This window comes from Meles meles, chromosome 13 (assembly GCF_922984935.1).
Source record: "Meles meles chromosome 13, mMelMel3.1 paternal haplotype, whole genome shotgun sequence".
In the NCBI taxonomy this organism is placed as follows: domain Eukaryota; kingdom Metazoa; phylum Chordata; class Mammalia; order Carnivora; family Mustelidae; genus Meles; species Meles meles.
The window spans coordinates 20,248,158-20,262,965 of record NC_060078.1 but is presented as its reverse complement, the minus strand read 5'-3'; the positions used below and the strand labels follow the sequence as shown (position 1 = coordinate 20,262,965).

Genomic DNA, 14,808 nt, shown 5'->3' with positions numbered 1-14,808 from the left:
TCAAGACACGTCTCCAAAGGCAATGGAAAGAAAAGCGAAAATGAACTTTTGGGACTTCATCAAGATCAAAAGCTTCTGCACAGCAAAAGAAACAGTCAACAAAACAAAGAGACAACCCACAGAATGGAAGAAGATACCCACAAATGACACTACAGACAAAGGGCTGATATCCAAGATCTATAAAGAACTTCTCAAACTCAACACCCAAAAAACAAGTAATTAAGTCAAAACATGAGCAGAAGACATGAACAGACACTTCTCCAATGAAGACATACAAAGGACTAACAGACACATGAAAAAATGTTTATCATTAGCCATGAGGGAAATTCAAATAAAAATCACAATGAGATAGCACCTTATACCAGTTACGATAGCAAAAAACAAGGCAAGAAACAACAAATGTTGGAGAGGGTATGGAGAAAGGAGAATGCTCTTACAGTGTTGATAGGATGCAAGTTGGTGCAGCCACTTTGGAAAAGAGTGTTGAGGTTCCTCAAAACTTAAAAACAGAGCTACCTTATGACCTGGCAATTGCACTACTGGGTATTTAACCCGAAGATACAGAGGTAGTGAAAAGAAGGGCCATATGCATCCCAAAGTTGGTAGCAGCAATGTCCGCAGCAATGTGGAAAAAGCAGAGATGCCCTTCAACAGACAAATGGATAAAGATGTGGTCCATGTATACAATAGACTATTACTCAGTCATCAGAAAGGATGAATACCCAACTTTTGCATCAACATGGACGAAACTCAAGGAGATCATGCAGAGTGAAAAAGTCAAGCAGAGAAAGTCAATTATCATATGGTTTCACTTACTTATGGAACATAAGGAATAGCATGGAGGACATTAGAAGAAGGAAGGGAAAAGTGAAGAGGGGGAATCAGAGGGGAAGGTGAACCACGAGAGACTGTGGACTCGAGAAATAAGCTGAGGGTTTTAGAGGGGAGGGGGAGGAGGGGATAGGTGAGTCCAGTGATGGGTATTAAGGAGGCCATGGATTGCATAGAGCACTGGGTGTTTTACGTAAACAATGAATCTTGGAACACTACATCAAAAACTAATGACGTCCTCAATGGCGACTAACATAACACAACAAAAAATAAAAAATTTAAAAAAAATAGTAGGTTAGAAGTGCCAACACAAGTGGTGTCACAACTGGACCCCACAATATGTAAATTATTAAGAGTTTACAATACCCTATTTCATAGTGATCTTTGGAAGTAAAGAGATCTTCACAGAAACAAATTATATGGGGAAAGCATAGCTCAGATCTTACATATTTGTCAGCATAATAAAAGCAACTTATGGGGGCACCTGGGTGGCTCAGTGGGTTGAGCCTCTGCCTTCAGCTCAGGTCATGATCCCAGGGTCCTGGGATCGAGCCCCACATCGGGCTTTCTGCTCAGCGGGGAGCCTTCTTCCCTTCCTCTCTCTCTCTCTCTGCCTGCCTCTCTGCCTACTTGTGATCTCTCTCTATCAAATAAATAAATAAAATCTTAAAAAAAAAAAGCAACTTATGTCCTCCTGAGGTAAGAAAGACGCATCCCGTCTTCTACATAGAAAGCAAAAGAGTGCTAAAGTAAGCTTTTAAAGAACTACATCTTATTATACAAAAATCCTTCCAAATGCAAATATGTTAGGTGAATATTCCCTCCTTCTATTCGTTCAATTTATGAACAATTTAAAACCACCTTCTTATATACAAAACAGGACAATGTAATATAATACAAATAAGAGATGTAATGCTATTGTCATGAACATACTTTTACATTACAGATTATTTCTACAACCAAAAAATACCAGCTGTCCACAAATTTTTAATTGGCACTATTACTGAAAAAACTCCTGGTGAAAGCATGCCAATTGTTTAAGAAGAGTTTGCCGACATAATTCAGTACAGAAAAAAAAAAAAAAGAAGTAGGAATGACTAATTATCCACACATAGCAATTTTTACAAGTGAAATTAGATGAATCTTTTCTTATCTGTAGAACAGTAAGAGAAGCATATTTAAAAAATGAGAACTTCCACAAATGATGTGAATTATACTTCAGGGCTAATGAATTGCATTTAAGCCCCTGTTTAAAGGGGAATGAAGTTGAAAATCCTAGTTTACATGATGAGTAATAAAACTGAACTTCTGAAGTTCAGGTTTGTTATTATTTTATTGATGACAATAACTTAGAAGATTTAAACTAAACAGATAAGCAGTACTGTTGTATTTTCACAGACCAAATCCAACAATTTGAATACACTGAAGCTCTATTTATATGGCCTTGGCTAAAGCATTTATCACATTTTCCATGGCTGGTCCTCGTAACAGGACTGATGATTCTACAGCAGAACTCAAAACATTGACTGAACTGGACTTTGAGTCCAGTTCAAATTGACTATTAACAAATAAATATGATATAAATAGTTTCATTACCAAGAATCTCTTAATCTGAGAGGAAAATTAATTCCCCCAAAATGCAGAACTGTGAAAGCAAGATCCTGCAAAACATCAATGGCTGAATCGTGTAAAAACTGATCATGGAATAAATAAAAGAAATGAAAAACTACATGTGCTATTTTTATCAATTTTTTTTTGAAAAGTTACGCTTTTGAATATCAAGTCTTAGGTTGCCCTTGTGCTCTGTATTTCTCATGTGATACCTTATGATCCTTTGCAACTGATAAGTAGTTGATCTACAAAGTAAGTTTTAAATTTTCCCTAAACAGTTTAAGGATAAGGGGATGAGAAGGACAACTTAAATAAAAAATGAATAATTATATATGGTTTACATAGGCAAGTAGAAAGTCTATACTTCGGGAATCATACGCAAATATGGGAGATGAGGGTGACGCTGCCCTTACAACTTGTATTTCTGACTTACTATATGTGACATTTACAAGTGCCCAGAATTCAACTTGAATATCGTTTTTAACTGTCTTGAAATACCCAAGACTTCAAGAGGTACTATCCAAAACTCCAAAAGACCACCTGTTTTTCTCATTCCAAGGGTCCCTAAATCAATTGTTACTTTATGGAGCAAGGCCCCCTGACTTCGGACTTGCAGTTGTAAAAGGTAAGTGATATATCCTTCTCAGAATTAAGCAAAAATGACAGCGCTAAAATGGTGACTTGGCTCATCATTATGCCACCACAGAATTCTTAAGGTTTTTATTTAATATGAGAACTTGTGCTCACTCCTCTGGAGTCTGGTCATACAATTCAGGTGTAAGCAAAGGCAAACAAGAATTAGGCGAGTTTCAAAACTTTTAATAAAGGGAAAAAAAGACACTTCCAAAAATAAATGTCACACAAATCAAAGTTTTAAAAAAAGTGAAAGTTATTCAAGAAACAAAATCCTTTATTATCAAAATATACTAAATATTTAAATCTAATGAACTTCAGTGTTCAAATTCTGGGTGAATGTAGCTTATAATCATATACCTAGTAAAGCAGTGTTTTTCATGATATGTTTGTTTCAAGACATTACTTAATATAGTTACTTTTTAAACCTATATTTTTTTAAACATCCATTTCACAATTCATTTAATTATTTTTACACTCATTTATAAAAACACATGTTCTAACAATGGGTTATTTTGTGCTTTAATAATAATGATCCATGGTAAAATACTTAAGTGATTTAAATGCTTTACTAACGACTACATCCATCACAGATTCTTGCACACTTACACAGCTACTGCAATAATCCAAAGAGCTACAATTCTTCTTAAAAACGACACTCACTCAAAGTTTGGTAAGCATGCTAAATAATTAGAAATGTATATTTTTTTCCAAGTTAGAACATTAGAACTTTCTAGCTTTCTTTAAAAGCTGCAAAGATAACCTGTTTATTTAAGCCACTTTTAACTGGAAATTTTTAAAAACAGAGGAAAGCATCATTTTAGGATTTTCTTTATAACATCTATAGTAAAAAATGGATGTCCTCTTTCAAACTGTGATGGCACTAAACTACTATTTCAAAAATTCTAGATTTTAAAATGTTAAGAAATTACAATGTCCATTCTATCTAGAGGGGCATTTTAATAATTAAACTATTTTTCAGGTCAATACTTTCTTCAGTGTGGGTGACACTGCCTTATATTCATCACAGTACCTTAGTAAATGATTCACTTAAAATGTGATCCAAGACAAACCCCAACTTATTCTAAATTCTCTTCTATAACAAGGGTCCAATGTGCTCCATCCTCTAGACTAATAATATGGTAAACAAATACAAACCTAAAGCAATAAAATTTATATTATTAATGGCAATGAATATCAAATACAATAGACCTCATTTGCACAATTTGGAATTAATTTGCATGCAAAATTTTATAGTTTTGATCCTTACTTATAGATAATTTATTTCTTTAAGTAATCAAGACAAATAGTAGAAAAAGCATTTTATTTATATGGAAAAAGCTACATTAATATCTGTAAAAGGTGTCAATATAACATTGCCTATACAGAGAAAAAACTCAAATGTGAATAGCAACAAATAAAAGTTACACATCTTCCTACTTAGCAGTGCAATTAATTCACATTGCAATAAAGTTAAGTCAAGTATAACAAAATCAAAACAAGTGTTTCTCCATAATCAGTATATTGAGAATTACAGTGTAAAGATCATTTCAGGTTTAAGAAATCTGCAATCAATCTACCGATTACCCTAAGACAAGGGAGACAGACAGTTAATTCATTTAATTACCAGCTGTTGGGTTTTTTCAATACTGTTCACAGGAAAAAGGTAATGAGTTAACATAATGTAAATAGAATATATTTAGTCTATACAGTAAAAAAATACAAATTATAAAGTGAGCTAACAAAGAATGAATCTGAATACAGATTTATAAAACTGATGACATCTTAGACAACACATACAGCATTTCTCATGTAAAAACATTTAGTTTCAGCAAAAAATAATTTGGTTGCTTTTCAGATGCATTGCAGATCTTGTAAGCTGAAGATGCAGATGTCCAAGTATCTTAAAAACCATAATAAATGTCTTTCTCAATGCATACAAAATGACAAATGCTCTCATCACAGTCTGAAGGGTATTTTTGGAAGTTTGTTTTGTCTTGCTTCAGAAATACATGTAAAATGGGTAAAAATCAAAGGATTTCATGATACAATGAAACAGTAAACAGTGCTCAATTTACTGCTAATGTTGAAAAAAACCTAGATTTTACAGTACTCTGGTATATATGAAATTTTTTTGACTTTACATTGCATATTTCTGAGTCCATTCTCTTGCATGTCTGTTGTATCTGTAGGCATACAAAAGGGATATAATAAAAACAGACAAAATGAATCTTTTAGAAGAACTATTTATATAAAACTGTACACTCTACCTTTTTACACTTAATTGCAAAATTATTCATACGCCAATTACTGAGTCAATGTGACTTAGGCTCATATATTAAATAAAATAGAAAACAAGTGATTTTTTAAATGATGGATTTCTCTACAACCAATATGGAAACTTGCCTAAATTATAAACAACAAAAAAAGAAATCAATTTCTAACAGAAGTCTATAAAAGCCAACCCTGAATGGGCATCATGTATAAAATGCAAATGAATTAATGGTTCCAGCAAGATGAAACAGCTTGAAAATTGGGTCAGTTTGGAGGGGGTTAGGGATAACTTCTCTTCCTGGGAGAAGATAAGGAATATAATATTCAAGGCTTTCCAATTATCAAATTCTTTAATTTTAAATTTACTACCCAGACATATTACACAAATGCAGAACATGTACTATTAAATAGTAAAGGACTAAACACTGTGTGGGAAGGAATAATATCTTTTGTAAAAAGACTAATAAAAATAGGCAAGCTTAGTACAATTAACACAATTAAATGTACTTAAATTTATGTTTTGGCAGACTACACAGAAATATACCCAGGCAGAAACTAATATAAGTAAACACTTACTTTTCTTTGTCTGATTTATAGATTTGTGCAATATCTGGTACTAAGGGGTCATCTGGATTAGGATCACAAAGTAGAGAACATATGGACAATAAAACTAGATTGAAAAAAGAACATCACATCAGATAATGATCTTTCTGCTTTATAACAATTACATATACGAAAACGCTTTTACTGAATATAGACAATGAACTTATAAAGAAAACAAAATCAAATGAGCATGTTAAATTACTTTTTAGACTAACTTTGCTAAGGAGCAAACATTTCTAATTTTTACATTAGAAATTATAAAATTAGCATACAATGTATATAATACAAAATCACTATAACTTTTGAAGTTTTAAATTTTATTTGAATTTCCACTTATTTAAAAAATCTGCATTTATAAAGTAACAAAACATTTAATCTGAAGACTTCTCTATAAAAATACTTTTAGGTAACACATACATATACCAGATATGGTACCTAATCAAAACATTTTTAGAACAGCATCCTAACTTTAGGTATTTTTTTTTTTAGGACTTTATTTATTGATATGAGGAAAAGAACACACAAGCAGGGGAGCAGCAGGCAGAGGGAGAGGCAGGCTCCCTGCTGAGCAAGGAGCCCAATGAGGGACTCAAACTTAGGACCCTGCCTGGGATCATGATCTGAACTGAAGGCAGATGCTTAACCAACTGAGCCACCCAGGCATCCCTAAGTATTTTTTAAAGATACTTTTGTACTTTAATAAGGAAACCATCCATTTTTAAATTTTATTTTAATGCAGAAAATCTATGTTCTAATCAATTCAAAGTACAGCAAACAAATTGCAGTTAACGTCCAAACCATTTTGGACTCATGTTTATGCACTTTTTTTGCTTTGGCTTAGTGCTACAGTTTGCCTACAAAGAGGAAATATTTGTCAGGTTTTTTTCAATGAATCTTTTATTTCCATGTACATTATTTGTATCACACTCATTTAAAAATAATGTGATCAATACATAACTTGTATATTTTAAAATATAAGTGAAAATTATAAAAGTAGTTGTTTCTTCCTAAATCAAAATACTAATTCAAATAGCTACATTTTTAAAAACAATTTAAGTATCTGAAAAAGTAAGAACAAGGACTCTGGTTGCTGATTTGTCTGTTATGATTGCATGCCATGACTTCTGAGGGTGTACGAGGAATCTTTGGAAGAATATTTCAAGATGTTCTACTATGTTCCTTTATCTTTTCCTACTCTTACAAATCCACAAGGAAATTTATAAAGCAGAGTTAATTTCTTAAATAACACAGAAAGGGAGTTGCTAAAGGCTAATGAAAAAAAATTAGTATTTTATTCATCTTCCTTATCTTCCATCTGCCTACTGAAATTTTAAGCCTTTTCTATTAAACTAGTAGGGTAGATTATCTAGGCTCACATCTCCAGAGTTTCCAGACTAAACTCTCAATAGAAAGCAAAATAAGACATTTAAAATATAAAAGAGTAGAAAATGTACAAATAAGCAAAGTATAAGCTACCTTATAAAATAAGGCAAGAGGGAAGTTCTTCATTTCCCACTCCTGCTGCCAAGAGCAATGTGCCCTGATTTCACTACAATGTACACAAATCAAATGTTTTAAGATAAAGAAAAAGGTAATAATAGTTAACATTCTAGTCGAATGTCTTCTATGTGCCAGATGCATAGTGACCTTACATGGTAATACTCTTATAATCCTCATTTTACATATGAGGACAGTGAGGCTACTTGAAATTCTTCTTCAAGGGCAGTTTCCAGAAGCCAAGAATACTAATTAATATTTATAAAAAGCTACCGATGTTAGAAAATTAGTGCTCAATATCTGGCAGTCTGCCATTTCTTTTGTACATTTCTTTTGTAAGTACTTAACCACTTACACCAAATGAATTACATTTCCATTTCCATTCCAGGAAAGAGTATATTAATTTGCATAATCTTGTGATACAAAAACTTTCTTGCATCTAGTACATAACAGTTATACTATGTGATTTTTTAAAAGACACTAGAATCAACATGAACATTTTATACAAACATTTTAGGTCAGAAAAACTGCCATTCATAATAACTAGCTGACGTGAAGGGCTACTACTTACCTAATATTTGAAATAGTATCGCTGTGGACCCTGCTTCCTATAAACTTAATCACTTTTAAAAATAAGTTAAACATGCAGGTAGCAATTATTAAAAAGATTTTTTTAAATGAGCACAGATTTATTCCTCCCCTGAAACATTCAAGAGAAATAATTTTCTTAAATTTTATAAAAAGGGAAAACTACCAAATTACTTGAGGGGCAGAAGTTTCTAACTCAAAACAGTATTTTCCAAAGGTTGGGTTCTCTTTTGCTAGAGAGACAAGACATGAATTAAGAGGGCTAGCACAGCAGAAACTATTGGCTAGGTTCTAGAAGGTCTACATACACACCTGATAATTTAGCAAGAAAAAAGTATGTATCTCTTAAAGCTGAGAATCCATATGGATTATGTTATCAGTCATAAATAATGCTATTGGTTATTAAAAGTTTAGACTAAAATCCTAATAAATACACTGCATAATTCTAAAGTGTGAAATGTGTCTTCTTAGATGAAGTAAAAGATGTAAAGCTTTACTCATTACATTAACAATACTATTTAACAAATGGGACGACTGGTCCTAAAATCTTATTTTCACTCTGTCTCTCTCTTTAAAGCCCAAACTAAAGGGGTAAAATGTCAGTAGGCTCAACCAAATTTCTAGTTCTAACATATTTAAATCTGTCTCATTTTATTATTAAGATTTGACCATTAACCACATCACGCTAACTGACAAAAGCAGAAGAGTAATAGAAGAGCTATGAAAGCAAAGCAAAATCAAAGCAGGAGAAAATAGTAAATTGTCTTTTTTTTAAACTTTAGTCCCTAAAAAAAAAAAAAAAAAAAAAAAAACAAACTTTAGTCCCTAGATAGTTCTGCTATATTTTTCTTGTCTCACTGTTATCAATGGTTATAAATCTGGTAAATAAAATTACCTTTTGATACAGTCAGAGCTGGTGACCATTGCGACCTCAGGATATCAAGACAAATACTTCCATTACTGTTTATGTTTGGATGGTAAATTTTTGTTGTGAAAGCAATCTATAAATAAAACAAAACAAAAATGTGACAACCCACAAACTATGAACAAAACAGAACCAGTCCGCTCTAGGGTAAAATGTCCTCAACTTTACATGACCTTAGAAGAGAAATGTATTCAACAACAAATTAAGCATCTACTTTGTGCACACATAGTTTTAGCTACTGGGAGTGTGAAAGCAAATAGTCAGATTCCCTTTGGCCCCCTGGAACTGAGAAGTTTGGAATATAATAAATAAATCTATAATAGCTGGTATGACTGCCTGAGTAGTACCTGGAGTAATTAACCATGGCTTTCATCATCCCTCAAAGTAATCCATTTCTTAATTTGATTATCATTGATACCTACAAATGACAATGAATCTAAAAATAGAGTGCCGACCCAGTTCCAGAAGAAAGTTGAGGGGCCTCAGCCTGTTACCTATCCTAAGGGATTTGCTAAGAATTCTAATCTTCCACAAGTTTTGTTGTTACATTGTTTCATACATATAATGTTAATCAGGTGTTTTTAAAAATCTAAAATAATTATTCTGAGTGGAAGTATTTGTTAACAAACTTCTCCCTCCTTGATGTCACCATCATTTATTTCCTCTTCAGATCCAGTCTAAATTTAATGTAATAAGGAAATGTTTTTATTTTTCTTACCACACTTAATAAAGGGACTGTGTCACATTTATTTTTGTATTCTCCAATGTTAACAGAATACTGGAGGTACTCAGTAAATTTTTGTTGAATAACAACTTAAGAACTGAGAAATAGGGTCAACTTTCAAAGATAATCCCCTGAGTACAAAAGTATGATTCTTGACCATAAAAAATTTCCCAAACTACATATATCTAATGAGGAGGGGGAAAAAAGGTAAGGAAGATAATTTATCATATAACAGATACTGCCTTTTGTTTTACAGATATAGTCCAATATTTGAGTAAGCATATTTTAAATTCAGTGATTTTACAGAATAGTTTGAACATGCTAAGCTACCCACAGTCTTTGACATCAAGTACATATCTTGGGGTAGAGAGTAAAATCCCTGACAAGGAGTCAAATCAATCATAAAAATAAAAATACCTTTGGTGGCTTAAAAGGATAATCTGTCGGAAAATGTACAGTGAGAAAGAAGACTCCACCTTGATAGGCGCTATCAGGCTGAAATTACAAATATTTGCATTAGTGATTACTATATTTATTTAGTGATTACTGTATTTATTAACCTAAGATGATTTCCTCCCAAATTGATTTGGGAAAAAAAAAAAGTCATCATTCTGTCCTAAGCTCAAATCATTTACCTTGAAAACAGGTTTCCCTTTGCAGGTATGAAGGAAGAATCTCCAATAATCATGATGACATCAAAGTTAAACACAAAAATAGGACACACACAGTGGTGTGACTTACCTAAACAGATCTTTTTATGAATAGAGTTTTATAGATTAGTATACACACAAGATTGCTTTGAGAAAAGAAGAATTTTCTGCAGCAGTAATCAGTGTGGGAAAGAGGGTTTGGGCTAGTATTTATTTACTTTCTTTTTTATAAAACTTAAGATCTGATGGTCATATTTTTTTTTAAGATTTATTTATTTATTTTAGAGAGAGTGCAAGCAGGGAGAGAGGCAGAGGGGGAAAGACAATCCTAAACAGACTCCTTACTGAGCAGGGAAACTGACATGGGAATTGATCCCATGATCCTAAGATCAGACCTGAGCTGAAATCAATAGTCGGCACACTTAACTGACTGAGCTATGGAGGGGCACCAATGGTCATCCTTTAAGGGGCAAGAATAGAAATGAAATAAAAAGACCAAGTTATAAAAAGGAAAGGCTACATGACACACAATTCAGACCTCCAATCTTCACTTAGTAACAATTTACAATATAATGTGGAAAACACAAAAAAGCTCAAAATAAAACTAGATAAATTCAATAGTCATTGAATCAAATTAGGAACCAACTTTATAGGAAGAATTTAAATTTGGCCCTGTTTCTTTTTTTTTTTTTTTAATATTTTATTAATTTGACAGAGAGAAATCACAACTAGGCAGAGAGGCAGGCAGAAAGAGAGGAGGAAGCAGGCTCCCTGCGGAGCAGAGAGCCCGATGTGGGGCTCGATCCCAGGACCCTGGGATCATGACCAGAGCTGAAGGCAGAGGCTTTAACCCACTGAGCCACCCAGGCGCCCCTGGCCATGTTTCTTTATGGCAGTTAGAAAATACATTTAATGTTACAAGCAAGAAAAAAAATGATAAAGAATAAAGGTAAAATCTATTTTAATTCCTTTATATATATTCCTTTATATATATATATACACACACACACACACATATATATGTATACACACACACATGTATATTCATATATCTACTTCATATGTATAATTTATTTATTTGAGAAAGAGGGCATGAGCGGGGGAGGAGCAGAGAGACAAGCATAACATAGGGCTAAATCCCAGGACCCTGAGATCATGACCTAAGCCAAAGTCAAATGCTTAACCAACTGAGCCACCCAGGTGCCCCTCCTTAATATTTAATTAAATTTTTCATGTTATCATGTTATATTACCACTTTGGTAATAACAGCAAAACTATCATTACTTCCTCAAGTTTCTGCATACACATTAGAGGACTATACTGTATAATTATTCTAACTATATATAGTTTAATTCTAGTTCTTCAAAACTGAAAAAGAATGTAGAAAATGTAAATAAATTCAAATGATATAAGAGAGTGGCATGTTTGCATTACTAAAATAAAGGGGGTATGAGTAACAGAATTGTAACCATTTGTTACATGTGATTCATCTAAGGAATATCTGTGAAGGGCTCTAATTCAAATGGTTAAGGGTGGGACTTTAAATAATAATATTATGGGGCGCCTGGGTGGCTCAGTGGGTTAAAGCCTCTGCCTTTGGCTCAGTTCATGATCCCAGGGTCCTGGGATCAAGCCCTGCATTGGGCTCTCTGCTCAGCAGGGAGCCTGCCTCCCTTCCTCTCTCTCTGCCTGCCTCTCTGCCTACCTGTGATCTCCGTCTGTCAAATAAATAAATAAAATCTTTAATAAATAAATAGTATTTTGAAGGTTCTTAGTAAGCAATGAAAAACAAATAACTAGATTCTTCAAGTTGTTCTTTAAATATATTGCATTTTACCCTTAAAAAAAACTAACTTAACAGTTTAGTAATTTGAGACATTTGCCCAGGACTCCTGCTCTGAAAATTCAGTATTTGTTTTTAAAAGTGAAACACAAGTAATATATGATTAAAACCTCTATGCCTTACTAGATAAAATTCTTTCAGGAGAGGGAGAGAATGATGTTCATGTAAACAGGTTACTAGTATGTATATTCTCACCCAGAAAGTAGTCAATGCCCATTCCTATGCAATCAGATTTTTGTGCACAGAAAGAAAAGTCTGTTTCAACTCATAACTGCCTCTAGGTATAGAAAGAAATAATCCTAACAAGGGTTGTAAGTGTTAAGTAAAGCCGGTCATAAAATAGGTAATTTTGAGTTCAGTACAATACAACGAAACTAAAAACAACAAATTCAGAAGTTGGCAAAGACAGATCTGTCGCAATTATCTCACCAGTTCCCTCTCACACACAGGAACAGTGAAGAGTTATTGCAAACTGGTGCTTGTTGCTTGCAGGTATTCCATTGCTGAGTTAATTAGATTCATTTCTAACCGACTAAAATTATTGTTTTTTTCTTTTACTAAAATTGTTGATGTGAGGATAATTATGCTGGGTTCTGAACAACTGACTTTTGTGCTTAAAAACATATAAAGCAAATGTATAACATATAACCTGGGTGCAAATTGTGGGTGATCCATGACTATGTGTAATGACCAAGGAGTTGTCAAAGGGAATCATCAAAGTGATCCAAACAAGTGATTTGCCACCAGTGCTCCAGAAAATCATCAAAAATCCTTTCATTGTATTTTGCTTCCTGAGTGTTCAGAGTACATGAAAACTGAACCTTAGCCACAAACGTCTCATCAAAGGTGAAATGGTAAGAATGAGGTATGGCTGAGGGAATTAATTTCATATATATGAATCATACTTACAGGTCCCATAATAGTTGCTTGCCAGTGGAACACTGAAACAAATAAAGGAGTTTTGGAGTCATTAAAAACGTTCAAATCTATATTAATGGTAGCAAAATCCTAGCAAGACAGCAAAGCTTACAGTCATCCCCCACGGGTCCAGCGGAACAATGAGCAGGTGGGTCTCGTTGTAGATCACTTAATTCCTGAAGCAAAGCAAAAATACTTAAGGTTAATTATTTTTCTAGTGAAACAAGCATAATAATCTATGAAAACACCAACTACTTACTTTAAAATTAGAGGCAGTTCTATTGAAAATATAAAAACAGAAAATGTACTGTTACTGATTGGTAGAAGAGTATGGCAAGTACTAAATTCCTTCATGAAATATCACCAAACCCTGAATAAATTAAATGGATTAAAATACTGTTTTTCTCTAACATCTCTAAGACAAAAATATTTAATCATTATCTACTGTACACAAGGTAATTTATATAACTGCTAGGTATATATATAAAAGAACTACTAGAAGAATGTTATATTAATACCATACGAATAGATGAACATCTTCAAAGGTTTACAATCTAATTTGGGAGGGATGACTTCCAAAGAAATGGATATTGAGAGAACAACCTACGTGAAGGTTAAATGGAAAGAAAGGAGAGAAGTCAGGCCATATTTGGAAGCCTAGCACATTGATTCATATGCTTTCTTCTGTCCTCAAGGAAGCAAAGGAAGGACCATTGAAATGACAGTTTAGAGTTGGCTGGTCCTCGGCTGGCATTCTAGATTCTAGTTCTACCATAATCAGCATTACAAGCCTTGGGAAATCACTCAACTTCCTTAACTTCACCCCAAATATGAAAGGTATAAATTCAATATAAAAGAAAGGTATAAATTCAATATAAAAGATCATACATTAGGACTGAAGTAACTACTCTAGTTTGGAAGATCAGAACATATCTTTGAGGCAGTGGCAGCTAAGAAGAAAAGTAAAGGATGAGTGGGAGTTCATTTTGGGAGAAACGGTAGAGCAGCATAAAATGAGGCTGAAAAAGTGGGACGCCTGGGTGGCTCAGTTGGTTAAGCGGCTGCCTTCGGCTCAGGTCATGATCCCAGCATACTGGGATCGAGTCCCACATCGGGCTCTGTGCTTGGCGGGGAGCCTGCTTCTCTCTCTGTCTCTGCCTGCCACTCTGTCTGCCTGTGCTCACTCTCGCTCTCTCTCTGATAAATAAATTTAAAAATCTTTAAAAAAAAAAAAAAAAAAGATAAGGCTGAAAAAGTAGGCAGAGGCTAGGCAGTCAGTTGAGAACAATACATACCATACTAAGAATTGTGGGTTTTTAAGAAGTTGTATGATCTGATTTAAAAGATTGCTGACTGATCTTTGTATTGAATAGATTAGAGATGAGAACGAGTAGAAGCTATTAGTTACTATAGGTGAGAAAAATGAGGGCTTGAAGTGGAGAAGCAGCGATGAGATAAAAGTGGACAGAAATATTTTAAAGGACCTACCTCTCACAGGATCTGAGGATGAGTTACATGTCCAGAGTTAAGGAGAGAGGTCACAGATACATATCATGAAGATCAGTGGCAGCTAACATTTACTCCTTGTTTTTTAATGTCCCAACAACTCTCAGAGCTAGGTGTTACTATGCTCCCCATTTTACAGATGAAGACAGACACATGTCTCAGTGTCCTCACATAACTAGTATGAGGTGAAAGTGGGATTCACACC

General features: G+C 33.7%; 1 protein-coding gene across 2 annotated transcripts in view; it reads right to left on the bottom strand.

The window, feature by feature from the left end:
* Positions 1-3,251: 3,251 nt before the first annotated feature.
* Positions 3,252-14,808, bottom strand: part of UBE2D1 (ubiquitin conjugating enzyme E2 D1) — a 38,630-nt gene continuing 27,073 nt past the window's right edge. For both annotated transcript variants that reach the window (XM_046027738.1, XM_046027739.1), the window contains exons 2-7: positions 13,210-13,273; positions 13,089-13,120; positions 10,104-10,181; positions 8,933-9,038; positions 5,926-6,019; positions 3,252-5,261 (exon numbers count right to left, since the gene is read on the bottom strand). In XM_046027738.1, the coding sequence (XP_045883694.1) occupies positions 5,216-5,261; positions 5,926-6,019; positions 8,933-9,038; positions 10,104-10,181; positions 13,089-13,120; positions 13,210-13,273 (420 nt within the window). In that variant the 3' untranslated portion in view covers positions 3,252-5,215. The remainder of the gene's footprint in view (positions 5,262-5,925; positions 6,020-8,932; positions 9,039-10,103; positions 10,182-13,088; positions 13,121-13,209; positions 13,274-14,808) is intronic.